We start from the raw sequence: 26,278 nt of genomic DNA, 5'->3' as shown, positions 1-26,278 counted from the left end.
TCCTTGGGCTCTGCTGCTTTCCCTGCTCCCTCTCAGGCAGCTTTCCCTGCTCCACAGAGGCCTCTCCCTCTAAACACAAGCCCTTTGCTCCCTGCAGGTACCTGGTCAGCCCCTCGGAAGTGGCCGACCTGCACCTGATCAGTTACGAGGTGGAGAGGGACCTGATCCCTCTGATCCTGTCCAACTGTCAGTACAGCATGGAGAAGGGAGGGGAGACCTTGCAGGACTTTGATCTGGAGAGGATCCAGCAGCAAGTGATCAGCAAGTTCCTGCAGGGGAAGCCACTCATCACACTGACGGTAGGATGGGCAGGGGCTGTGCAGCCAGGACGGCACTGGGCGCAGCGTTCCAGAGCTCCACATCCATGGGTTTCTCTCCTGACAGGGAATCCCCACCCTGGTGCATAGACATGACCGGAACTACGAGCAGCTGTTCAATGATGTCAAGAACAAGCTGGAGCAGGTGGGTTTCTGCACTGCAGGGAGCAGGGCAAGCGTGAAATCCCTGCTTTTCCAAGGGCTTTCTGTGCCTTGCCTCGTCTATCTGAAGGCTTGCCTGCTGATTTCTCAGCATGCCTTGGGTGCGTGCAATCTGGCCTTGTGCTGTCAGTCAGGATTTACAAAGAAAAGGGAGATTGTTCAGCATTTCAGTTTCCTAAATCTGGGGCTCTGTTGTCTTCCTTGACTAGAGCAATTTGAACAGAAAAAGGAATGGTTCTTAAAACAATATTAACTGTGACTTCGTGGTTTTCAGAGTGCTCTACCCAGTTCTGTGATGAACATGATCAGTGGGGAGCTGCAGTCTTACAGTGATGTGTGTGATGCTCTGTCCCTCACTGAGATCACCCTGGGCTTCCTGGCCATGTCTGGTGAGAACGCTGACATGCTGCTGACTGAGTACATTGAGCAAGTCCTGCAGATGGGGGATCAGACAAACCCTCATGTGCTGCAGGTGAGTCCTGAGAGCAAAGCTCAGATTCTTGTGGGGTAAAATCTGCCCTGGCTTATGCTAAATCCAGCCTGTGTGACAGAGCCCTCTCACTTTCCCACTGCTTGTTGTGGTATCAAAAACTGGATTATTGAGGGCAGCTGGAGAAGGGTGAGAGGGCAGATGGGCTCCACTCAGGCCAAGGGGCTGGATGAGCTCTGTGCTGAGCTCTCTCTGGGCAGGGCAGGCTGGGGACAGGCTCCAAGGACATCCCTCACATCCACAGATGTTCTTCTCTTCCAGGCCCTCAGACGGTGCCAGCTCAGGCACAGCATGGCCCTGTGGCAGCTCCTGTGTGCCCACAAATCGGAGCAGCTGCTGCGCCTCGGCAGGGTATGGCACCCCCAGCACCTCTGTGTGACCTCCTCTGCTCTGCCTGCAGCTGCTCAAATCTGTATTTGGGTTTTTTCTCTCCTTGCTGCATTTTTAGGATCCTTTTGCAGATGTCAGTCCAGATTACAAAGAAGAGCTCACTCCAGAGCTTGCCAAGCTCCTGCACACCTTCCTGGTCCACTCCAGGCTGGAAACCTTCCTGCAGGAGCTCCATGAAATGATCATCCTGAAGCTGAGACGTGTCCAAGCTGTGGAGGAATTCAAATCCACGTGGAGGTAGGAGTTGCACACACCCAAAGCCATCACAGTTGTTAACTGAAGCTTTTCTGCCTCTGAGCGTGCACACAATGGAAACACTCCCTTGGCACATGCATGTCCTGGGGACACAGCCCAGGCAGCAGCATTAGGAATATCCACACACATTTCTAGCAGGTGTCACTTCCATCTCACACAGGCTCTCTTGGGGACACTGCTGGAACACTCCAGGAGCTGCTATCCAGGGCACAAACACCAGCACTTCTGCAGGCAGTTGGATAAAATAGTACCAGAATCACAAACTCATTAAGGTTGGAAAAAGACTCCACGATGATCAAGGCCAGCCTTCAGAGATAGGCACGCTCACCTCTGCCTTGCAGCCTCCCCTGGCTGGGCTCTGTACCTCCACCTGGCTGTTCAACCCTTCTCACTACACACACACCTATTCAGTTGTAGATATTGAGTATTTTGGGTGGTGCAATGCACTCATATTGTGGCACTTCAGGTTTGCTGTACCCCAGCTGTTAATGCCATTCTGCTCTGTCTTCCAGCCTGAAGGAATCGCTCTTGCCTTACCTATATGCCAAAGACTCCGAATTAGCTCTGGAGCTGGAAGACACATTCCCAGATGAGATTCTTCTGTCTCATGCTGCTGGTACCTGGAAGGCAGCCGCTGTCTTCAAGCGCAGGGAGCACAGGGAGAGTTAGGACAGAACCCTGCCAGGGACTGCCACAATACCTGTGTCAGGGCTTCTGGAACTCTGGGCGTTTGTTTGGGCTTGTTGGTTGTTCTTTGGGTTTGGGGTTGTTGTTTTTACACCTGATGTGAAGAGGAGAGGTGGCCACGGAAGAGGGTGAAATAGGCCCAGCAACTCGATGTGAACCCTGGATCACCACAGGTCCAGAGCCACTGGAGGAATATGAAGGACTTTTTTTACAAACCATGGTGCCCTCGTGCTGGGTTGATGTTTTGCAGGCTGCCTTTCTGCACTGGCTGCAGAACGGGCTCCTGCGCAGCGCCTCCCGCTGCGGCGGGACCCGCACGGGGACCCCGAGGGCCGCGGCTCCTTCGCTGCCTTCAGCCCGCCCCGGCTTGGCCCGGGCCGGGTTCTCCCCCTCCCCTTCTCAATAAACTCGTTCAGCTCTCGCGGCTGCTCTGGCTCCTTCCGCGCCCGCTGCCGGGGCCGCCGGGGCCGGGGCCGCCGGCCCGGAACGTCCGCGCCCGGCCGCGCCTTCCGGGGAACGGCGGCGCTGCGGGACGGGCCCGGCGCGCCATGGCCGCGTCCCCCGCTCGGCGGCGCCGCTGGGAGCGGTAACGGGGCTCGGGAGGGGAGCGGTAACGGGGCTCAGGCTGGGGGAGCGGTAACGGGGGTCGGGCGGGGAGCGGTAACGGGGCTCGGGCGGGGGGAGCGGTAACGGGGCTCGGGAGGGGAGCGGTAACGGGGCTGAGGCTGGGGGAGCGGTAACGGGGCTCGGGCGGGGAGCGGTAACGGGGCTGAGGCTGGGGGAGCGGTAACGGGGCTCGCTCGGGCTGGGAGCGGTAACGGGGGTCGGGAGGGGAGCGGTAACGGGGCTCGGGCGGGGAGCGGTAACGGGGCTCGGGCGGGGAGCGGTAACGGGGCTCGGGCTGGGGGAGCGGTAACGGGGCTCGGGGCCCCCCGGCACCGCGTCCCCACGAAGCACGGGCACCCTCGGCACGAGCCGCCGGTGCTCCGCCCCGCGTCTGGCGGCTCCCCGGGCAGCGAACGGGGCGCGGCTGCCGGGGCGGCCCCGCTCTGAGCGCGGCGGTCCCGCAGGGAGCAGGCCCGGCTGAGGGCTGGCCTGGTGGAGGAGGACACCGAGCCGTGGCAGAAGGACCCGCAGTTCTCCGGGCTGCGCCGGGTGGGAGGTGTGGATTTGTCCTACATCAAGGGGGACGAGAGCCGTGCCTGCGCCTCCCTGGTCGTGCTCAGCTACCCGGCTCTCGAGGTACCGCCGGCCCGGGCCGCGCCGCCACCACGGGGCCGTGGGGCAGCGGCAGGGGGATGCTGGGGAGGAATGCTTCACCGAGCGGGTGGGCAGGCCCTGCACAGCGGCCGAGAGAAGCTGTGGCTGCCCCTGAATCCCTGGAAGTGTCCCAGGCCAGGCTGGACGGCGCTTGGAGCAGCCTGCGTTAGAGAAAGGTGTCCCTGCCCATGGCAGAGGGTGTGGAATGGGATGGGCTTTAAGGTCACTCCCGACCAAGCCATTCCGTGGTTCTGTGTGTGTTCAGCAAAGCTTTCAATTGTGTGTTCCCAAAACAAACAAACAAAAACCCAAACAAAAAAAAACCCAAAACAAACAAAAAAACACCAAAACAAAAAAGCAAACAAACAAAAAAAGCCACACACACACGCACACAAAATGCCTGTAACGATTTAGACAGAAGTTTCAGAAGGTGTGATGCAAACAGCGCCCGGTTGCAGTTTTGTGGGATGGCTGGGAACTCACCCCGGGCCAGAAGAGCTGCAGTGCCTGTTCGGGGAGCTGGTGCCTGGGGGCAGAGGGAGGTGTGTGCAGGGTGCTATGGGGGAGCTCTTGCCAGGAACCAGCTGATAATATGGGCTGTGACATAGGAAAGCTTTTCCAAACCCGCCGTGGGTCTCACTTCTCAGAGTCATTTTACTTGAACTAATAAAGATTTTTGGTCTCTTTCCCAGCTTTCAAAATGATAAAAAAATTATCTTTCACTATAAAAGCTCTAACAAGCACAGAAATAAAGTTTGATGCTGTCTGCTGGGATTTTAATGAACTGATTCTCAAGTCCTGCTGTGATCTACAGGGCATCTTTGTTTTGTGGTGCTTTGCACCGTTTCCTGTGAGCTGTCCCTGGGTTTAAAAGGGATGGGCAGAGGGCACGAAGCAGAGGAGCAGCTCTGGAATGTGCAGGGGCTCTCTGGCAGGGTGCTGTCTGTGCCTGCCCCAGGTGCTGTACCAGGATTGCCGCATGGTGCCCGTCACCGCCCCGTACGTGGCTGGGTTCTTGGCCTTCCGAGAGGCCCCTGTGCTGGTGGAAGCTGTGCAGAGACTTCAGCAGGAGGAGCCCCAGCTCCAGCCTCAGGTGTGCTGTGTTTCCCTTGTCCCGAGCTGGGCTGTCCGGGCTGCAGAGTCCTGGGGAAGGGGTTCTCCTTCCTGTGCCTGAGCTGCTGGGGCAGGAGGGGCACGGGCAGAGCTGTGCTGGAGCATCCATTCCCTTTCCTTGGGGAGCAGGGATGTGGAGCTGGGACCAGCCAGGCCGCCCGTGGTGTGTGCAGGGTACTGCCAGTCCCACACTGCTGCTGCTTCAGGGTCAGGCACAGGCAGGAAGAGCCTTACAGGGAGAATTGAGGAACCAAGAGAGATTTCTTCTTCCCCCAGAGCCAGAAGCCCTGCTTGCTCCTTGGAGTGCTCTCAGTGCCCAGGAAATAACATTTCTGCTTTGAGTTTTTCAGGTGCTTCTCGTAGATGGGAATGGCCTGCTCCATCCCAGAGGTAGGCTGTTCCTGAAGAGCCCTGCTCTCCTGCTCCTTGTGCTGCCCCTTGGCATTCATGTTCCCTGGTGGCCTACAGCTACAGTGGCTCCTTGTTGGCAGGATTTGGCATAGCCTGTCACCTCGGAGTCCTGACAGACCTGCCATGCATCGGTGTGGCCAAGAACCTCCTGCACGTGGATGGCTTGGCCAGGGATGAGCTGCACAGGGAGCAGGTTAGGCCAGGCTGGGATTTGTTTCTGGTTTTTTATATCCCAAGGGAATTTGCAACAACTACCTACAATTACGTGCTAATGAGCTGACCGGGTGTGTGTTTATCCCTAGGTTCGTTCCCTGCAGAGGTCAGGAGAGGCATTCCCACTGACAGGCACCTCGGGGAAGGTCCTGGGCATGGTAAGCTGTCACTTGGCCACTTGTCCCTCTCCACAGTGGGGCTGTCTCAGTGATCCCGTGCAGGAGGGCAGGTGTGAACAGGTGACCAGTGACACTGCTGGCTCCTCCCTGAGAGCTCAGGTGGCTGTAGGGAGTTGGCAGCTCAAGTGCTGGGAGCATTCGCGTCCGTGGCTGTGGCACCTGAAGTGCTCCAGCAGCCTGAATGGTGAGCTGCAGTCTGGGAGAGGTGCCAGTTCCCTGGCAGCTTCCCGGGATCGGTCTGGGAGCGGCTGATTCAGAGCAGAGTGGGAACAGGCAGCTGGGAGACACTTCCTGTGTGTGCTGTCAGCCTGGGCTGGCACAGCTCCTGCATCCCAGAGCATCCTCGGGCAGCTGGGGAAGGGCCACGGGGGACAAACACTCCCTGCAGGAGACACTGGGATGGGGAAGATGTTCAGCAAGGTTGGGAGCTCCAAACACAAAGCCACCACCCCACCCGAGGGCTCTGGCTGGCTCCTAATTCCACTGCTCCTCTGTGTGTGTTCAAATGAGCCTCTTCAGTGCCTGATCTGTCCTTTCTGACTGCCCAGGTGCTGCGGAGCTGCAGCAACAGCTCCAAGCCCCTGTACGTGTCCGTGGGCCACCGGGTGAGCCTGGGCACGGCCGTGCGCCTGGTCAGGGCCTGCTGCCGCTTCCGCGTCCCGGAGCCCATCCGGCAGGTACGGCGCCGAGGGGAGGGAGCGGGGGCAGCCTGCCGTGTTTGCCGAGCCCTGGGCTGCTCCAGAGCCTCGCCTTGCCCCTCCTCTGCTGGGGACACCCTCCTGCTGGGCAGTTCCCCCAGCCCGTGGTGGTGCTCACTGACCCTTCCAGGCCCGTTCTCCTGACGCAGTGCCCAGCAGCATTCCCAGCCCTGCCTGCAGACCCAGCCTGATTGCCTGCTTCCTCTCTGCAGGCAGCTCCCCATGCTGGTGTTAATCCCCAGGAGCTGGGAATGCAGTTTCCCCGGGCGCTTGGAGCCCGGCACGGCCTGCAGTGCTGCTCCTCTGGGCCTTTCCCGCTGCCGCACTCTGCACGGAGCCAGCAGCCAGCAGGTGACAGCACTGCATCACTGTCACCGAGCTGCAGCTGCCACCGAGGCTCGGCCTTGGCTGATTTGAAAGCGCAGCAGAACTTGGGGAAAGGCTCTGGAGAAGCTCAAAGCCTCTGGGACTTCTGGCCTGGCAAGCACTTCCTTTCTCCCTGAGGTCACTCTACTGTTGGTGGCTCCACGGCCCAGAGCCAGGAGTGACCCCAGGGCCTGCCTGGGTTTCCCTGTCCCTAACACTGTCCTGGGACAGCCCATTGGCATCGCTGCTGTGCCAGGCTGGTGCGCTCATGGGTGTGCCCACCTGAGCAGCCCGCGGGGCTGGGTGACCCCACTGGGCGCTGCTCCAGGGCTGCAGTGTTCCCTGGAACTGTGACTCTGCTTATAGACTACCCCAAAATCTTAACTCCTTGGAGCAAAGCAAGCCTTGGGGTGTCCAGAGCAGAGCTGCAGTTTCCAGTCTCAGCCCCAGTACCTGCCAGACTGGAGGAGGCTGGTGCAGCTCCTTATGTAACCTGCTCCAGCCAGGGACAGATGCCTCTGCAGAGCTCCGAGCCAGCTCTGCAGTCTGCGTGTTCAAAGGGAAGGGAGAAGCATTCCCTTTGGAAACAGAAAGGAGCTTTTCATCACCCTCATTTCGCTTCCAGCCATCTCCAGGATTTGCTCATGTTCAGAGACTCTTCTTGTTCCCTGTGACCTTTTTCTTAGAGTGAGGGAATGAATTATTACTACTTTTCTTACAGAGAGATGAAAAATCCAACAGGGGAGTGTGTTTACTCTAGAGGGATGGCAGGAGATGAGGGCACTTAAACCTTTCCATGGGACTTGTCCCTGCTCTGCTTCCTCTGTGTGGTGACTGCCACAGGTCTTGGCACAGGCAGAGCTGAAAGCTCAGCTCTTGAGCACCTGTAGCTGGAGTTAAGAAGCAGGAGGCTGTGGAGAATCCTGCCACAGGTGGCTGTCATGACCTTTTTGCCATGGTATGTCACCAGAAATTGCAGACCTGATAGGAGAAGTGCTTACAGATTTCCCAGTGGCAGGAGTGACTTGGGGATCATCAAGTCCTGGTCTGGAAGTTCTGGCAGCCCTGGAGATGGAGTGGTGTGTGAGAGCTCAGCTGCCCACATCTCCTGAGGTTTGTGTGAGGGCAGCATGTGCAGTGCAGCCGCTGTGGGAGCTCAGGCCTCCTGCTTATGGGGATGTGGTGCTTCCCAGGAATGCACGTTATCCAGGCAGGGAGCAGGAAGGGTCCATTTGCATTCAGCCCACAGTGTGGTTGTGCTGCCAAGGATTTGGCTGTGGTGCAGATGAGAGAAGTGAGATCTCTCCTGGAGGAAGCAGGGGGATGAGCTGCCCTTGTCACCTGCAATCAGTATTTACATCCCACTCAGTCCTTGTTCCACGTGCCAGGCCAGGCCCAGCCATGAGAGCTGTGCTCCCTGGTGAGGTCCTGCCTGGAATGTGGGAGCTCCCAGGCAGGAGCTGAGGTAGGCAGGAGCTGCCATCCCAGAATAATCAGCACAGCACTCACCCTGAGTGGCCCTGGAGCAGCCCCAGACCCTGCTGAGAGAGCTGCCCTTGCTCCTGGCAGAGGTCAGACCCCTCCCTGGTGCTTGCCCTCGCTGCAGCCTGCTCGTTCCCAGGTCCCTGTGCCCAGCAGGGAAGCACAAGCTGGTGCCACTCTCCAGCTGCCAGGGGTTGCCCTGGGAGCCTGCTCTGCTCTTTCTGGGTCAGGTTCCTGCTTGGCTGCTCCCCAGCCTCCTCCTCACTTGCTGCTTCCTTCAGCTGCCCCTGAGTGCCCAGCGGGTTTGGGGTGGCTCAGGAGGGGGCTGCTGCCCACCAGGAAGGGCAGGCCTGAAGGTCACCCTCTGTGAAATGCTGAGCACTTGCCCTCAGAAGAATGAGACAAGGCATCAGCCTCTCCTCTGGGACTGAGCATCGGTCACCGGTGTCCTCAGACTCCAGCTCCCTCTGGGAGCACCCCTCCAAGCCTGCTGTGCACAGGGACCACCCTGGCCCCTCAGGTAACAGGCAAAGCAGCATTTCCACAGCCAGCACTCATCCCCTCTGAAAATAACTCAGATCTGTGGGGATTATTGCTGGGCAGTGATCCATCTTATTGATTAGCCTGTGGTTAATCACCACCTTAAGCTGACTCCAATGCTGTGTTAGGAGTGAGCCCTGCCTGGGAACTGCCACCTCATCAAGCACTAGCTGATGTTCTCAGCAGAATGTGGTTGGGGTTTTTCTTCCGTAGAAAAATAGTTGGTAGCTGTGCCTCCTGCTCCTTGCTCTGCCCATGGGGACTATTGAGCAGCCTGCTTTCCTGGTTATAAAATCCATCACGTAATCGCTCATCCTGAAGAGTGATCAAAGTTATTTGTCAGTTCGGTTATGAAACTGTCCAATTATAGAGAGAAGGGAAAAAAATCTCCCAAACAAACCACCTCTTATGTAACTCTCTCCTTCTCAGCTGGCAGGAGGCTCTGCAGTTGTAGAGCAGGTTCCAGCAGCAGGCACAGCCTCCACCAAGGGCTCAGGGTGATGGGCCTGGGGGTGCAGGAGAGGCTCCTGGGGAGCAGCACAGGGTGGAGAGCAGCACATGCTTCAAGGACAGTCCTCAGGGATGTGTTAACCCAGTTTCTGAGCTCGTCACCAGACACTGTGAAGCTTTTCCAGCTGAGAAGGTCACATCCTGCTTTGTAGGTGGGGAGAGACACTGCCTTTGAGGTGGGCACAGCAGCTGCTCGGAAATGGCACAAAAGTTTCTAAAAGAGAAGAAACTTTGAAGGACTGTAAAAATCAACTGCCAGTCCTCAAAGTTGTCCAAGAGGCTGGGATGTGCTTGTGATGGATCAAGGGTCTGCTGGTGGTGTCGTGCAGCACCAGAGGGCTGAGCCAACACCTCAGGGTGGGGGCAAGAACACCCAGTAAGTGCCCAGCAACACTTTCTAACAGTTCCTGGGATGTGGTTGGTGCTCTCCTTGCCCCAGGCTGTTGTGCCTTCCTGAGCCATCCAGTGTTCCTGGTGGGATGTGCTGACAGCAGGGTGGATGGGCACACTGGGGTAACAGAGGAGGCACCAGCCAGGCTGCTCAGCCCATGCTCACTCCTTTTCCTGCTTGCTTCCAGGCTGACATCAGGTCCAGGGAGTACCTTCGGAAGCAGCCCTGTGCTCCAGTGGAGGTGCTGGAGGCTGTCCCTGCCAGCCCAGAGAGGTGGGTGTGCAGGCAAAGGGGATCTGCTCGTGGCCTGAGCTGCAGTAATGGCATTAAAGGTACAGGCAGGGTAACAAGGTGAGCTCAGTGGGGAGGTCAGGACATGTGCTGCCTCCGGAAGGTGATTTCTGCTCCGTGTGGCCACGCTGCCTCACACGTTGCTTCTGCCAGCACCGTGTCCTGAGCTGGGGCAGGGCAGCAGGGATTTGGTCTTTTTTCAGCACTGGTCATAAGCAAAGCCCTAACTCCCACAGGTGTGACCTGAGAAATACCTGCAGGGAGCTGGTTTTGGCCCCCAGGTCCTGGGGAGGGTCAGAGTCCCCCACTCTTACATAAGGTGAGCCAGTGTCAGTTCAGGGCTAAATCTGACTGAGGTGCCCGGAGCCCAAACTCACCAGGTGCCAGTTGTTTGTGCCTGTTGGCTTCTACTTTTTTTAAAACTACTTCCTACTTTCTCATTTTTGTTCCCAGCAGCAAAAAAGAGGCTGGATCGGAGGATTAGTCTGGTGCCAGAAGAAAGTGCAGAGCTTCTCCTCACTGGGTCCTCTCCTGCACCAAGGCTGAGTCCTGCTGGATGCAGGAGCCCAGTGCCACCCCGAGGGACAGCTGTGCCAGGCTGTGTCCCACAGGACAGCACCAGCCACTGCTCAGGGAGAGTCCATGCAGTGAATTTCTCAGGGTTCTTTTTCAAGTACTGTTAAAATCTTAGTGTAAGCAAAGGCTGACGTGTAAGTGTGCAACACCTCACCGGAGTCCTTGTGCAGCTGCAGGGGCTGATTTACAGAGATGCTGAGGCATTGCCACTGCAGAGCCAGCCTGTGACTCCCACCACACCTCTGTGGCACAGAGCCCTCCCTTTCCACTGTTTCTGGAGCAGCTTCCCCCTGTCCCTACAGCCTGGGCTCTCCCATTCCCCTGCACATCCCTGGGAGCAGCAGTCCTGCTGCCCAGCTCTTCTGGAAGAAGGATCATCTAAGGAAAAGGATGGGAGGAACCATCTCCCTCCCAGGAGCATGGGGACGTCATTCCTGGCACACAGAGCGCTCCAGGTGCCCAGATCCCAGGCTGGAGATCTGGCCCAGCCCCAGCTCGGCCTGAGGAGCCCAAATCATCCTCAACCTTCATCCAGCCTGCAGGACCAAAGCTTCTCCCAAGGTGTGGGATCCTGGATGAGGTTGGCAGGTGGTTCCTGACTGTTCCTGAAGAGCAGCAGGAGCAGAACATGCTCTGGGAGATCTTGGTGTGGCTGTGTAAGGTTCCAGCCTGAAGAGAAAGAAGGATGCTTTCCTGGGGGTGGGGAGGGGTGATCAGGTCAGGCCCCCATGGTTGTTTAACCTCAATTTTGCATACATTTTGTTGTACAGCTTTTGTTCTTTTCTGCTCTGGGTGGGAAGGAGAAAACCCAGCCTGTTGTGCCTCTGTTGTGTTGGGGTCTGAGCTGTCCCTCCTGAACCTGCTGGGAAAAGGAGGAAGTGACAAATTCTGCTCCCCTGGGCAGTTCTGGGGCTGGTCCTGACAGTGCTGGAGAAGGGGACAGGCACTGACAGGTCCTAAAAGGCAAAGCTGCAGCTCCCAGGCCCCGTGCAGGAGCTGCTCTCCTGGGAACCCTCGGAGCTGCTTCACACCAGGGTTTGTCTGTGGGTGGACAGAGCCTGCAAGGGAAAACCACAGTGGAAGCTGCTCCTTTGATCCTGAGCAGATCCTGAGGGCTGCTGCCAGGCCAGGGGCAGAGGGAACACTGGGCTGGTGCCTGGCACTGGCTGTGGCAGGGGACAGGGGACACGGGGACAGCCGTGTCCCCTCCCTGCACAGACACAGCCTCCTGTGCCAGGCCTGTCCTGCCCCGAGGGAGCAGGGACAGCCACAGCCAGCAGGGATCAGTTCATTCCTCATTCCAGCCCCACACAAACCAGTGACTTCTCTGACCATGGGGAGTGTCCTAAAGCCTGTCACAAATTCAGGCACGAGTGACAGCGTGGGCAGGGGACAGCTCTTTCCTGCACCTCATGGCCAGAACACCATGGAAATCCATCTGGCTTTTCTGCTTGCTTTGGCCTGTGCTAGGAGGTCACAGGGTCATCCCTGGCTCCTCTCAAATTCTGGGTGACACCACTCCCACTGCAGAGTCAGCCCAGGTGTGCTGAGTGAGGCTCCTCATTGAGCTCAGCTGTGCTGGAGGAGCCTCTGTGGGGAGCAGCTCCTCCAGGATGGCCCTGGTGGAGCAGGGGAACCTTCAGTGTGTGGGACTGTGACTTCTCCTGCCCCAGTGAGTGGCTGGCTTTACTCTCATGTTGACTGTCTGTGGGTTTAGTCCCTGATTTGTTGGTGATTTTGGGGTCTTTTTGTGCTTCTGGTTGGTATTTGACAATAAGAGATTTGGGCTGGGCTGGTCAGGAGAGGCTCTGCAGCTAAAGCTGTGATTTGGGTGGAAGCTAGGGGAATTGAGCCCAGCTCAGACAGGAATATGAGGCTGGGGCTCTTCAGGGGCTGTTGCTGGGTACTCCTGCTGGGATCTGGGTGTTTTGATCCTCAGAGGGTCTGTGTGATCAGCTGGGAGGGATCCAGGGCTGGGGACACTGCTGTCCTCGGCTGGCCTGAGCACCCCCAGCTGCCTCTGCCTGGGGGATGAGGGAAAATCGGGTGGGGAAGAAAAAAAGAAAACAACATAAAAAATGGCTCTGCATCACTTCCCCAGCTTCCCTCTGCGTGAGGCTCTGAACTCCTGTCCTTCCAAGTGCAGGTAAACTCAGATGACTCTGGATGAGGTCACCTGGGGAGACCTTAGGAGGGGGATGGTGCTGCAGTGTCCTGGCAGCCCCCGGGCAGCCCTGCTGGAGCCGGGGCTCTGTGCTGCTGCCTTTGGGCTTTGCCTGTGCCTGGGATGCTCTTCCAGCTGCCCACATGCAAGTGCCTAAAGGAAGGGACTAATCTCTGTGTTTGGTGTCTGCTTGTGGCTCTTTGGACACAATAAGGGATTAACTTGGTCTTTATCTAATTGGTTTATAACCTTGGGAAGGGAAAATCGCTTTGTAATGCTTGAAGCCTCTTAACAGAAACTCAGAGACTGGAGCTTGAGTGTCCTTCGAAATAAACTCATACATGGCTTGTCTTTTTTAACTCTCTGTTTGCTGGAAATTGGCTTTTCTGGGTGTAACTTGTTGGAAATCAGAGGAGAATACTGATTGCTGACTGTAAATCCTCCTGTTATCACCAGTGGGGTTTTCTCACCATTTCATCTGGGACTGGTTGGGAGACTCTGGAGGTGTCTCAGGGCTTGGTCACCCCGTGCTGCTGGGGAATGAGCTGTGAGGTTGGGGCAGGGATGTGGCTGCCCAATGATGGCTCCTGGGTGACAAACTGGGGCAGAATTGACTTGGGGTTGGGTTTCCTGACTCCCAGATGCTGAATGGTTCTGCTGCAGGTGCTCTAGATCTGCTCCCTCCGTTGTGTTCGGAGCTGAGGAAGGAGGATCCCTGCCCCTGCCTTGCTTGTCTCGTCCCAAGGAGGTGCTTTAGGATGCAAGTCTGTTTGTTCTGTGGGTTCTGAGGGAGTCTGGGGAGCAGCTCTGTGCCAGGTGTCTGAAGCTGGGTGGGATGAGCTCCCACCTCCGTGTCTGGAGCTGGTGGCAGTGTAGGTGCTGCCTGTGCAGTTTGAGCTCCAGTGACTCAGGCTTTGTATTTTGGGACGCTCCAGCCGAGGACGGGGGATGCGTTTCACTGGGATTTCCCCCCTCCCTGCCCCCGGTTCTCGTTCCTCTTCCCTCTGGCTTGGTTGGGTGGGTTTAGGAGGGGCTGTTTCCCTCCTGATTCTCCAAACCAGGTCCAGCTGCAGGTCTGAGCCGTGGTCTGGGTGTGGAGCTGGGCCAGGCAGCTGAGCCCCCTCCCTTCCCCCATTCCCGGAGCATTGGAATTTGTGGGGCTGGCTGGGGCAGCTGTGTCCCTTGGATCTCAAAGCATTCCCAAGCTTTGGGCCCTGCTCTGACTCTAAATGGGCATTTTTAGTGCTGGTCCCTCCATCCTGTGGCAGCTGAGGCCTCTTGGATGTGGTGGCTCCTGGATAGAGCCCGGGTGTGCAGAGGGAGCTGGGGAACGTCATGGCTCCCTTGCAGGGCTTTTGGTTCCTTCTTCTTTTTTTGTCCTTTTGTCCTTTTTTTTTTTTATTTTTCCCTTCCTTTTGTCCTATAAATAGTTCTCCCCCCCAACTGCTCTTCCCGTTGTTGGTGTTGGTTGATCCTCCCTGATCCTCTCACCAGAACCCTGCCAGCACACCCCCCCCCATTCCCTCCCTCTCCCCCTGCTTTATTTTAAGGCCCCATTAATTAAAAGCAAATCAGTGGAATTTCTCTTGACAAGCAAATTAATAGCAAATGAGGTGATTATGAGCTGTGTCATTAGGGTGATGGAGCAGCTTGTGCAGGGCTCAGCCCAAAGCAAGGCAGCAAATCCGTGGGGCAGCAGATCTCTCTCTCCTGTTGAGGGACTGGGGGCCCCGAGGGTGGGGACGTGGGAGGTGCTCCCTTCTCCTCCTGGGCTGCTGCGTGGGTTTGGTAGCCAAGGAGCCATCGCTGCTGAGCAGAGCCGGCCGTGAGACGCCGGGGCTGGAGCAGGAGGAGGGGGCAGAGCAGAGGTGCCGAGGGGTGGCCGCTCTTGGGGGTGCAACCCACGGATGCTCAGGGGGTCCCCCATGAGCTGGGTCTGTCCATGGTGACACGCTGGGAGTGCCTTGTCCGCATCCCGGCAGCTGGATCAGCTTTTAAAACATGAACCAAGGCTCTGAAAGCTGCCCGTGATTAATTCCTGGGTTGGTTCCCACCTCGGGGGCTCGATGCAGGATGTTTCCTTAGGAACACGCTTTTTCCTGCTTTTCTTGGAGCGCCTGCTTGGCACGCCGCGCCTCTGCCTGCAGAGCCCAGCTGGTCACTGCCGGGCAGCGCTCGTGGGGTTGCGCTCGTGGGGCCGGGCCGCGCTCGTGGGGCCGCGCTCGTGGGGCCGGGCAGCGCTCGTGGGGCCGCGCTCGTGGGGCCGCGCTCGTGGGGCCGGGCCGCGCTCGTGGGGCAGCGCTCGTGGGGCCGCGCTCGTGGGGCCGGGCCGCGCTCGTGGGGCCGGGCCGCGCTCGTGGGGCCGGGCCGCGCTCGTGGGGCCGGGCCGCGCTCGTGGGGCCGCGCTCGTGGGGCCGCGCTCGTGGGGCAGCGCTCGTGGGGCCGCGCTCGTGGGGCCGGGCAGCGCTCGTGGGGCCGCGCTCGTGGGGCCGCGCTCGTGGGGCCGGGCCGCGCTCGTGGGGCCGGGCAGCGCTCGTGGGGCCGCGCTCGTGGGGCCGGGCAGCGCTCGTGGGGCCGCGCTCGTGGGGCCGCGCTGCGCTCGTGGGGCCGGGCCGCGCTCGTGGGGCCGCGCTCGTGGGGCCGCGCTCGTGGGGCCGCGCTCGTGGGGCAGCGCTCGTGGGGCAGCGCTCGTGGGGCCGCGCTCGGGGAGCCCCGGGCCGCGGGGAGCGCCGCGCTCCCGGCGTGGGAGGCTCTGCCGGCGGCTCCCGGCTCGTGTTGTGACTGGAGCCGGTGTCTGGCGGGGGAACAGCTCCTGCCTGCGCCGGGGAGGAGGAGGAGGAGGCGATCAGGCGGGCCGGGATGGAGGGACAGCCTGCGGAGGGGAGGAGGGCTGGTGCCAGGAGCCGGCTCTGCCCCCGTGCATCACTTGAGGGACCAATGTGCGGTGTTTTCCCGAGGAGCAGCGCTGCCTGCTAATGAAATCCCCAGCGATTCTTGGGCGAGTGTTTAGAGTCTGTGATAAATCTGGTGGCTTTGTAACTTGCCGGAGGGATGGTGGGCAGCACCGTGATTAAAGCGCTCTGATTAACACACAAACCTTGTTTGCAATGAGTGGGATTGGGAGGGTGTGGAAATCCAGCTGGCGCGTAATGAGGTTACTCCAACAAATTACTCGGATATCAATTACTCCGCTAGGTAAATGTCACCTGCCTTCTCTTTGTTTGCCGTAAACTGGGATCCAATTCGTTTGATGTGGTTCTTGCTCGTGCCTGAGCTGCCGAGGCAGGGCAGAACGGCAGCCGGGCTCTGCCCCACCCGCGGGGCACCAGCGGGGCCGGGGACATCCCAGTCCCTTGGGAACAACAACTCTGAGCCGAGTCCCCCTGCACAGGCTGAGGACGAAGCCCCCCGGTCAGGCAGGTCCCCGAGGCCGCCCCGAGCCTCGTCACGCCTCCGACTGCAGGTGGATAAATTCCACTTTGCTGGAAATGGGCTCCTTTCCCCGTCCTCCTGCCCGCCCGGGCTCTGCCAAACTGCGCCGGGAGCGAGGGGGCGGGAGGGGCTCCCCAGAGCGGCTGGAAAGGGGAGCAGAGCCGCAGCCGGGGGCGCAGCCCCTGCCCCGGCCCTTGGGACGGGCCCTGGTGTCGGGAGTGCGAGGGCTGGGGGGTCCCGGGCAGCCCGGGATCGCCGCCATCCACCGGCCCGGGGCTCCGCTCCCAGCCCTGGGCGCTTCCACGGAGCTCATGAATAGTAATGGCTCATCCCAAATCCAACGTCGGTGCCTGAAATCGCCCGGTCCCCGGGCACGGGGAGGTTTTGGGGAGCTGCAGAGGTGTGAGCAGGGGGTGGGCACCGTCACTGTAGGCACCTGGGGTGCTGCTCCGCTTTCCAGAAGGAAGAAATCGGCGCCGCCGTGTCCCTGGGGGGGTTCCCCGCCCCATGGGGTGTTGGGGGGCAGACTCCAGGGGTGTGGGGTGCTCGGGATGCTGTCATTCCCGGCTCCCACGAGCACCGGCTCAGCGGCACGCGGGAGCCCCGCAGCCCTGCTCGCCCCTCCCGGGCAGGAGGGATTTGTAGGCTGCCCCAGAGCTCTGCATCCCTCCTGCCCTCGCTGCCAGCCGGCCCGGGGGTGGCCGCTGGTGCGGGGCTGCCCTGTGGCACCTCGCACCAGACCTCGGCAGGATGAGCCGTGCTCCAACGTGCCGCCGGCCATCGCTGACCTAATTTCCAGCAGCGCTATGGGGTTTGGCATCTGTTGCTGACACGGAGGGAAGTGGGGGCCTGGGGACCCCCCAAATGTGCTGCCCCGGTACCCCCAGTCCTGGAGAGCGCCGGGGGCACTGGGGGTGCCGGGGCAGCACAGGGTGGGCCCTGACCCCGCTGCACCACCCACTCCTCCCCGTGTGCCCCCTCCTGTGCTCACTCTGCTCCACAAATGCTAATTAATCACCATAATTAGTTTGATGCTGCATCTATTTTTAATCAGCTTTGGAAGACAGAGTCTGCCTCTGCTCTGTGCATCCCCATGGGCTGTCCCAGGGCAGAGAACAGCTTACTGGGGGACCCTCCGGTGGGAGATGGGGTGATATTCCCCTCTGTGCCCCCGGGACGGGGTCAGGATCCCTGATGGGCCCCCCAGCCAGAGGAGGATCTGCCCAGAGCTCCTTGGTGGAGTCTGAGATCCCGGCCCCTCCATAATCCGTCGGGGTGAATAGGAAGGATGGAGGAAGCAGCTGCCAAGGTGACGTTTGACAGCAGCTGGGAAAATCGCAGGAGGAGGAGCCCGGGAAAAGGCTGTGAAAAGATTCTGAGAAGGCAAAAACGGGGGGCAGGTCTGTGTTCAGCAGCTGCCAGCCCCCCGTGGGGGAGGGATGGGGTCTCCTGCTGCCGGGAGCTGCCCGGAGTCAGCCTGGCTGGGGAAGCTGGACCGTGGAGAGGCTGCGGGCTGTGAAAAGCAACGTTTGCTCTGGAATTGCTGGTTCCGTGCGGCCCCGGCCGGTTCTGGTTGTGTTCTCCGGAGGGAGGGAGGGCTCGAGGAAGCCCCTCCCCGGCTGCGCTGGCCAGGATGGCCGGGCAGTGCCACAGGGTGTAGGAACCGATGCTCTGCCAGCAAAGGCTCCCGAGTGGCATTTGAGGGCCGCTGTCACAGCCAGTGACTCACGCCTGTGACCGGAACGGTCTGTCGGCCTTGACTCGATGCCCGGGGAGGTGTCCAGCTGCCTGCAGTGCCCCGGCCGGTCCCTGTGCTCCTGCCCTGGCAGGACTCGGCCCTGCTCCCCCTGCCCTCTCACGCAGGGATCCATCCCATCCCTGTGCTCCCCGAGCCGGGATGTTCCCCAGCCCTGCCCGGCTGCAGTGTTTGGCCGCGCACCTCCCTGCTCTCCTCCTCCTGCAGTGCCAGCCTGAGGGTGGCTTCTTGAAGCCACTCGGTGTCCCTGGGAAACCCGGGTGGTGTCTGGCAGCCGGAACCCTCCCCGTGATGCCCAGAGCCGGCTGAGCCCCTCGGCCCCGGCTCGGGGAGTTCACGCTGGAGCTGCTGCCCGAGCTCCCGGGGCCGTCATCCCTCGGGCTGCTGCTGCTCCCGGCGCCGCCCGGGCTCGGTGCTGGGGAGGAGGGGATGTACAACCCGCTCGGGGGTGAAGGCAGAGCGATTTCTGCAGCCCCTGCCCGACGGTGCTGCGGCTTCCCCGGCGCAGCCCTGCCCGGGCGGGGAGCTGAGGCTCCCTCGCTGCTCGGGGCTCTCCCACCGCCTGTCTCATGTATATTTATTTAATCCGGGTCTCCTGGAGCCATGTGCTGCCGCAGCCGCGCGGGCCTGGCGCGGCGTGACACATTCGCTGCTAATTAATCCAACAACGGCATTTATTAAGTGCCTCGCAGCCTCGGGCGCTGCGTGGCGATGATGCTCTGGGACTCTGCTGGTCCCAATGCCGCAGGCAGCTCCGCTCGCAGGCGGCCCCCGGCGCTCCCCTGCAAGCAGGGATGTGGGAAAGGCCGTTTCAGGACAAGCTGTCTCCGGTTTTCGGGAGTGTTTCTCTGTAAAACATAGCATGTTTCAGTTTTCCTCGCCCCATCACTTCCTCTCACCCCGCGGAGCCCCCGGAGGAGCTGTCCCGAGCGGTGGGAGCAGAGGAGGCAGCAGGATGCGGAGAGCCCGGCCAGGCGTTTCCCTGCCATGTGAGTCCCGGAGGAGCCGGATCAGAGCTGTAAATCCCAGCTGCGTCCTGCCCTTAAGGACTGTCCCTCGCCCCCCGTGGGCATTTCTGAGCCATCTCCCGAGTCCTGGGGCCTGTCCTCACGCAGCCCAAGATCTCCATCTGCTCTGCCGCTCTAAAAGCTCTGGATTTGTGCGCTGGGGCGGGGAGGCGCTCCCTGATCCCAGCGCTCGCTGCCACCGCAGCGCTGCTGCCACCAAACCCGAGCAGCGGCTCCTGGTGCAGCGGGAGGTGTCAGGACGGTGCGAGATTGATGGGCCGGGCTTCTCCTCACCTCTCCCAGGATCCTCCCTCCCTCCCTCCCGCAGGAGCTGGCACCACTGCGTATCGTGCCTGGAGCTGCACCAGCGCCGAGCTGGGACAGGGACAGGGAGGGACAGGGATGGCCCTGGCCGGGGCTGCTCTGCTTCTTCTCGCTGCCTGAGCTGACTGCACCCATCAGTACTCGCAGCTTTTGGGGGGGCTAAGAGTTCAAGGGTCGCTCGAAGCCCCGGGGAGCCCGGAGGCGATGAGCCGGGGGGCTCGTTACCCGCTGGAGTTCCCACAGCAGCTCCCACAGCACACACATCCCACCGCAGCCTCCCCCGCCCTGCCCTGCCCTGCCCCGGCCTTGGGCTGGGGACAGCCCCACTTCCAGCGCGGCGCTGTCTGCCGGGTACCCGGGGACAGCCGAGCGTGTTGGGGCCGTTTTGTTGTTGCAGCTCAGACTGCAGGGCACACAAGCCTCTGCCTGGGCATGGATCGTTCCCTCTCCTGCAGCAGCGGGTGGGCGCTGGGATGCCACCCTGGCACGGGGAGAGCCGAGAGTGTTGTGGCAGCACCCCCGGGCCAAGGCCCTACTCAGGGCTGGGGGCTGAGCGAGGCAGGAGCTGCCGCCCTTCCCTGGGTATAAATAGCATCCCCTGGCGAGGATGTGGGCTGTTCCCAGTGACACGGAACCCAGCAGCCTGTCCTTGGAGCAGCTGGCTTTTGAGGGCGAGGGGGACGTGTCTGCGTCGCCAGCGAGGGCCGAGCTGCTGCGAGGGCTGGGGAGCAGCGGTGCCCGGGCAGGGGCGTGCGGGGCGGCTCTGCGGCGCTGCTGCCTTCGTGAACCTGGGGAGACACTGCTCTGAATCCCTCCTGCACTTGGGGGGATCTGGGGAACCCGGGAAGGGGGAACTCGTGCTTGCACCGTTCTCCTCAGCACCCCCTCGGTGCCCGCTGTGCCCACTGTGCCCCTGTCGCTGCCCGCCCTGTCTTGTCCCCTCAGCCGTGGCAGTCCCCTGCCTCCTCTCTGACTGTGGCTGATGGACGGGTGGCACATCACACTCAGCTGTCCCTGTGGGGCTCAGTGAAGTGCCCTGAAACAGCTCTGATGTCTCACCTTTCCTCTTGCCCCCAGCAGATTCCTGATGCCGACTGTCCCCTCCCCAGGGTGCCCAGCACGTGTCACTCTGCTCCAGTCTGGCTTTTGGTGTGAAAACCACGGCTGGTTCCCAGCCCTGCAGTTTGGCTCGGAGCATCTCCCTTCCCTTTTATTCCAATGGTTGTGCTTGAGGCGTCCTAGAAAGGACTAAGGACGTGCAGCAGCCACAGGAGCGAACGCTCCGCTCTGGAGCAGAAGAGGCTTTATGGGGGTGGCAGGGGCTGGGTGAAGGACGGGACCCCGGGGTGGCTGTGAGCAGCTGGAGGTGTGGGAGGTGGCAGGTGACCAGTCAGGGACACCTTTACCAGAGGCTGCAGTGACTGGGGAAGTTCTTGGGAAGATGCAGCACAAGTGGCTGCAGGACCCCCAGTGTCCCCCGTGGCCATTGGAGTGTCCCTCCCTGTGACCACTGCTGTGTCCCTCCCTGTGACCACTGCCGTGTCCCTCCCCGTGGCCATCCCCAGCCCCCGGGAGCTGAGAGCCGCTGGCCGCAGCCGTGGCAGCAGCGAGGGCTCTGCTGAGCTGCCCCAGCTGCGTCCCTCGGGGCTGTCACCGTGTCCCTGCTGCTGGCCCGTGTCCTGCCCGTGCCGAGGCAGAGCCGGGCTGGATCCGCACCACTCCCGTCCCCAGCTGCAGCGGGACGGGGGCGTTTCGGGGGGGCTGTGTGGGAGATCGCTTTGGGCTGGCTGCAAGGAATAAATTATGATTTTCCGCCCCTGTACCTTCGGTGCAATTCGTGTGGCACGGCCGCTGTGGGTCGGGGGGAGGCTGCAGCACTCGGGGACAGTGCTGGGGACGCTGTGCTGGCCTGTCCCCGTCTGTGGCACACGAGTGGCCTCCAGCCACTTCACCCTGTGAGCCACAGGCTCGGATTGCCCCTGGGAGCGCTGCCTTCCAGGAACTGAGCCTGGAGCCCAGCCCGGCTCCCGAGAGAGCGGCGGGGCCGCGGGGAGGGGGTGGAGGCGGCCGGTCCCGGGGCTCGTCGTGGTGCCCGCACCGGGAGCATCTCCTGCAGAGCCCCGGGGTGCCACTGTCCCCTGCACCAGCCTGGCAGGACCCAGAGAGAGCTTCCAGCCAGTGGCTTGAGGAAAAAATGCATCCGTTTGTGTGCCGTGTTACATAAAGCAGGGAAAGACGTGGTTTGAGGGTACAGGAGAAGGAGACAGCCTGGCAGAGAGGCTCAGGGAATGTCTGAGCCGGCTCCAAGAAGAACTGGGCAGAAATTTCTGCTTCATGCAGGCACACAAAACCTTCCTGTGGAAAAAGACAAGCTGCTGAGCACTGGCTGCTCAGGGAACAGACACATGTGAGAGAAGCCGGTGTCTTTCTTCACGCTTTATTGTGTAAAAATAAAGTCAACAATTCATGTAATCCCAGCAATAAAATGGAAAAAGCATGAGAATCCGTAGAAACAGTGCATTGTCAGAACTGCCGATGCGGGCCGGATGCGTGGGGTGTCAGAACCCCTTCAAATCCCAAAGGAGACAGAGCCAGGAGTAGGAAAAATGTACAGCTTTGGTTAGCAAAATAATGACAAATTAAGATACATTAATTCTCTCCCCTACTGTACACTATGTACACTGCGTTGACATCACACCCTTTCGTGGTTTTTTGGCAAATCCAACGCACCTGGGGCTGGAGGTTAAACCCGTGCCATGGTCTCGTTGTTGTTCTCAGCAGGTTGTGCCTGTGCTCGCCGACGTGAACGGGGGCTTGGGAGGAACTGAAATTAACTCTCGATGGTTCGGGGATTTTTTTCTTGCACCAAGAGCACGGCTGAGGATCCGCTGCCCTGAGCCGTGCGCGGGGTCTCGCTCTGGGGGTGCTGCTGCCTGCGCCGGCTCCGCGGAGCAGCCGAGGCGGGGCGGGCTCCGGGCTCCGTTCCCCGGGCGGGGGCAGCTCCCGGCCCCGCCGGACCCCTCCGCTCCGCCCGTCTCTTTGCCGCATCTTTGGAGTTGGTCGTGAGGCTCTGGAGCCCCGGGTGAATTCTCTGCCTCATCCTCCACTGCCGCCCAGGGCTGCCCTGGGGGGCAGGAGGGGGGCTGGGGAGTGCAATCTGTAGTACAAATCAGGAGTTTAGAAAAGGAAACCATACAAAATGCGTCTGTTATCTCAAAATACGCTTCTTTATCTCTTTTTATCCTGCAGAATCTCAAAGCACTATTTTTTTTTTTTTTTCCTCAGGGAGCGCTGATAATTCTATATAATTTTTTTTCTTATCTTCATAAAAATACCCTTTTTTTTTTATTGGTAATAAACTTCCCTTTACAGTAAGAGAAACAAGAGAGTGTATTATCAAAAGCAGAAAGGCTTCAGACCTGTCAGTGGGAGCTGGACTGGAGGGGACGGTAAAGGCTATTTGTCACCAGCTACGGCGCGTAGGAGCCTCGGGGGGCTGCAGGCGGCGGGGCCGGGGGTACCTGAGTGCGGCAGGTCGGGGAGCGGGGCCGGGGGGTCCCGCCGGGGGTCCCGCCCCGGTGCCCGCCGCAGCCCGGGGCTATGGCTGTGGTGCTCGGGAGCAGCGCCGGCCGGGGAGGGGCGCGGGGCTCACCGGGGAAGGGGCGGCTCCTCCCGGGGCTGGGAGCGGAGGGGTCGCCCCTCCTCGGAGTGCAGCTGGGGCGGGATGTTGGAACTCTCCCCCAACTCTGGAGGCACCACCCTCCCGGGGGGGGTCAGGCTGGACAGAGGGGAGCCCCGAGGGGGCTCCGGGCCGGGCCCCGCAGCCTTTTCAGGCGCCGGTGCCCAAGGAAAGCGGCGGCGAAGCGGGGGCCGGGCCGGGGGGCAGCGGGGAGGCGCAGCCGCGCCAGGCCAAGGCACGCAGGCGTTGAAGGACGTTGGCAAGACAGAAACCGGAGGGTCGTGGGGCTCCGGGGACGGGCGCCCCGCTGCCGGGGCATCCCTGCTCCCGGGACAAGTCGGGTGGCTTCGTTCTCGGTTGTTTTTTGCGCAAAAAAAGGAGGAAAAAAAAAATAAATAAAAGAACCCGCTGAGGAGGTTTCTCTCGCTTGTCCGTGGCCCTAGTTGAGCTGGCGACAGGCCTCGAAAGTCCACTTGGTGGCCCCGCCGTAGATGTCGATGTTGGCCTCGGCCCAGGCGATGACGTTGCCCGCGAGTGCCTTGGAGCTGCAGGTGGCCAGGCCGTACACCTCCCCCGGGCTCAGCTTGCGGTCCCACACGTTGAAGTGGGCCAGCTCCCCCACGAAAGCCTGCGTGGCGTCGAAGCCTCCGCCCAGCGTGTCCTGCGGAGGAGCCGCGGTCACCGGGGCACCGGGGCCGGGTGGCCCCGTCCGTCCCCTCGTGGGCACCGGCCGGGCAGGGACCCCGCGGCTGCCCCCGCCCTTACCTGCTCCTGGCCCAGGACCAGGACACCCTGCGGCTTGATGGGGTGGTAGGGGGCCAGGTTCTCGCCGTTGCCCGTCTGGGTGCCGTCCTGGTAGGCTTCCCACACGCCGTCCCGCGTGGTCCAGGTGACACAGATGTGGTGCCACTTGCCGTCGTTGATGGCAAAGGGCAGCTTGGCCACCTGCGGGCAGCGGGTCAGGGTGGTGCACGCGGGGGTCTCCCACGCTGCCCCCCCAGCCCAGCACCCTCCCCGCGCCCCGGGGCTGTACCTTGTCATTGATGAGGATCTCCATGGGGTTGTTGCCCCACTCGATGAGCACCAGCTCGTTGGCCTGCCCGGGCACAGCATAGGAGAAGGGGGTTCCCATGCCGGGGGAGGCGCTGGATTTGATCCACATGCAGATGCTGAAGGCGTACATCTCGGGCAGGCTCTTCTTCACCTTGGCGTACATGTAGTTGGTGCGCAGGGGGAAGGTGAGCTGGAATCTGTCCGGGGGCCGGTTGTCCTTCTGGCCTGTGGGAGCGCGGGGGCGGTGGGCTCCTGCCGGGCCCCCTCGCTGTCCCTTTGGGGTTCCCCCCCTCCCCACCCCGTTATGTAACGGGCCTTGAGATGGCAGCGAGGAGCAAATCCCTCCGGCGCCGCGCGGCTCCCTAATCCCCGGACCGGCAGCGCCCGGAGCACCCCCGGTGCGGAGCCCGCGGGCACCGGCCGCCTCAGGAACCACCGAGCAAGGGTTTGGGTAGGGAGGGACCTCAACGATCAGCCAGTCCCGACCCCTGCCACAGGGAAAGCCAAGCTGGGGGAGAGGGACCGCTCCCGGGGAGGGCAAGGGACGGGCTCGGCAGATGCGCCCGCGGGAGCTGCTCCGCATCGTGCGGCAGCGCCCGGTCCCCAGCGGCGGGGGAGCTCCGGGAGCCGGCCCGGGGGTCCCGCGGGCGGGCGGGGGTGGGCAGCGCCCGGTACCTTTCTCCAGGTCGCTGATGCGCTGGTGCAGCGAGGTCAGGGTGCTCTCGATCTTGCCGCGCTCCTCGGACTCGTTGCGGGGGCTGAGCTTGCCCTCCTCCAGGCTGTTCACCCGCGACAGCACCTGCTTCTCCAGGTCATCGATCTTGTTCTGCAGGATGTCCTTCAGGTTGTTGGTCTGGCTGGAGGAGTTCATCCTGCTGAACTGCTGCAAGGGGCGAGCAGAGGAGCGGGCTGTTACCACCGGGAGGCGGCTCCCGGTGCCCGGCTCCGCGGGTTGCCCGGTGCCCGGCTCCGCACTCCCCGTGCTGGGGTGCGCGGGTGCCCCGGTCCCCGCGTCTGCCGGTGCCCGGCTGTGCGGCTCTCCGGCTCTCCTCGCGTACCTCTAGGTTCTCCAGCCGGGTTTTCAGGGACTGCAGCGTCTGCCCCAGCTGGCTGAGGGTCTCGGCGGCGGCCGGCCGCGACAGGTCTCCCATGGTGTTCTTGGAAAAGCCCTTCCTGCCCTTTCCCTCGCCGGGCAGCTCCAGCACGCTCTGGCTCTCGCAGCGGCCCAGCTTGGCCGTGAGCTCGCGGATCGTCTCCTTCTGGTTCATGATGGTCTCCTTCTGCTGCAGCACCGTCTCCCGCAGCTGCAGCACGGTGCCCTTCAGCTCCTCGGCCGAGCCGGTGCCCAGCGCCGAGGCCGCGCACACGTCCCCGTCCAGCGGCACCGAGGTGCAGATGAAGCGCGTCTGCCCCAGGCCCTGGCCGAGCGCCGGCCCCAGCGCCGGCCCCAGCAGCAGCAGCAGCGGCAGGAGGCGGCGGCTGCCGGGCGGCCCCGCGGCCATGGCTCCGCTCGGCTCCGCTCGCTCCGGGCCGGCTCCGGCTCCGCTGCGGCGCCGCCGCTTTTATCGCGGCCGGGCGGGGCCGCGCGGGGCGTCACGGAGCGCGGAATCCCGGCCCGCGGCGGGGGGGCCCCGCGTGGGAGCGCGGCGTGAGTGAGTGCGAGAGCGTGCGGCGGTGATTCTGTGAGCGTGAGAGCGCGGCCGTGTGTCCGTCTGTGGCCGTGTGTCCGTCTGTGGCCGTGTGGCCGTGGGCGGCAGCGCGCGTGGGCGGCGCGTGGGCAGAGGAGCCTGTGCGGGGTGTGCGGGGTGGGTGTGCGGGGTGTGCGGGGTGGGTGTGCGGGGTGCAGGCTGTGCGTGCACACGCGGCTGTGTGCAGGGTGTGCACATACAGGTGCGTGCGGGGTGTGCAGTGGCGGGTGCAGGGCCGTGGGTGCCCCGTGGGTGCCCGTGCCGGGAGCAGCGGCCGGGGCAGCCCCGTGGAGCAGGGGAAGCCCCGGGGATCTGCGGGGAGGACACGGGTGAGCTGTGGGGCTGCCGGCCCCGGTGGGAGCACGGACGGGCCCCAGTCACTGCGTGTCCCGGGGCAGCTGCTCCCACCGGCGCCGGTGCCCAGCCCCACTCGGGCTGCAGGGGAGAAGCTTTTTTGCTTCTTTATTAATCAGCGAAAGAACCTTGCAGGTAATGTCTGGATCTGTCCTTGGTGGGAATAGCTCGTGGCTGTTGGAGCTGTCACTTTTCTCGTCTTCAGCACTTCAGCCGAGGCCGATTCTCATTCAGCCATCAGTGTCCCCTGCCCTTGTTCCCTACGTCCTTGGCCAGGACACCTGAGCACAAACGGAGCTGTCCCAGCTCCCTGAGCCTCTCCTGCCTGTTGACTTTATCTTTGTCCTCTCCTGGGGTGTTGTGTTGTGATAGGAAACTCCTGACCTGGAGAGCAGCCTGCAGGGGTAATGGGGACCGTGGCCCTTAGCTCAGCTCGGCACTGCAGCAGCACATATGGCTGGAGTATTTATATAATGCCAAGTTATCCTGT

The 26,278-nt window shown here is 61.6% G+C and overlaps 3 protein-coding genes across 3 annotated transcripts in view; 2 read left to right on the top strand and 1 right to left on the bottom strand.

Moving 5' to 3' along the window:
- Positions 1-2,722, top strand: part of RNF213 (ring finger protein 213) — a 45,843-nt gene extending 43,121 nt beyond the window's left edge. The window contains exons 61-66 of the mRNA XM_021534191.2: positions 98-299; positions 385-462; positions 754-951; positions 1,231-1,320; positions 1,418-1,596; positions 2,127-2,722. Coding sequence (XP_021389866.2) covers positions 98-299; positions 385-462; positions 754-951; positions 1,231-1,320; positions 1,418-1,596; positions 2,127-2,283 — 904 coding nt within the window. The 3' untranslated portion in view covers positions 2,284-2,722. The remainder of the gene's footprint in view (positions 1-97; positions 300-384; positions 463-753; positions 952-1,230; positions 1,321-1,417; positions 1,597-2,126) is intronic.
- Positions 2,723-2,841: 119 nt separating this feature from the next.
- Positions 2,842-12,846, top strand: ENDOV (endonuclease V). Its single transcript, XM_077787410.1, has 9 exons — positions 2,842-2,887; positions 3,372-3,543; positions 4,520-4,654; positions 5,025-5,064; positions 5,166-5,278; positions 5,388-5,456; positions 6,026-6,154; positions 9,652-9,737; positions 10,209-12,846. Exons 1-9 carry the CDS (start codon positions 2,850-2,852, stop codon positions 10,237-10,239), a joined length of 813 nt encoding a protein of 270 aa, XP_077643536.1. The 5' UTR covers positions 2,842-2,849; the 3' UTR covers positions 10,240-12,846.
- Positions 12,847-21,435: 8,589 nt separating this feature from the next.
- NPTX1 (neuronal pentraxin 1) lies at positions 21,436-25,270 on the bottom strand. Its single transcript, XM_021534113.2, has 5 exons — positions 24,805-25,270; positions 24,422-24,629; positions 23,727-23,971; positions 23,459-23,638; positions 21,436-23,354 (listed from the first exon to the last, which is right to left on the bottom strand). The coding sequence occupies exons 1-5, from the start codon at positions 25,246-25,248 to the stop codon at positions 23,133-23,135; spliced, it is 1,299 nt and encodes a 432-aa protein (XP_021389788.2). The 5' UTR covers positions 25,249-25,270; the 3' UTR covers positions 21,436-23,132.
- Positions 25,271-26,278: the final 1,008 nt, after the last annotated feature.

The sequence above is a fragment of the Lonchura striata genome, chromosome 19 (assembly GCF_046129695.1).
Source record: "Lonchura striata isolate bLonStr1 chromosome 19, bLonStr1.mat, whole genome shotgun sequence".
Classification (NCBI taxonomy): Eukaryota; Metazoa; Chordata; class Aves; order Passeriformes; family Estrildidae; genus Lonchura; species Lonchura striata.
The sequence above is the reverse complement of the archived record's forward strand: the minus strand, read 5'-3'. Positions and strand labels throughout refer to the sequence as shown.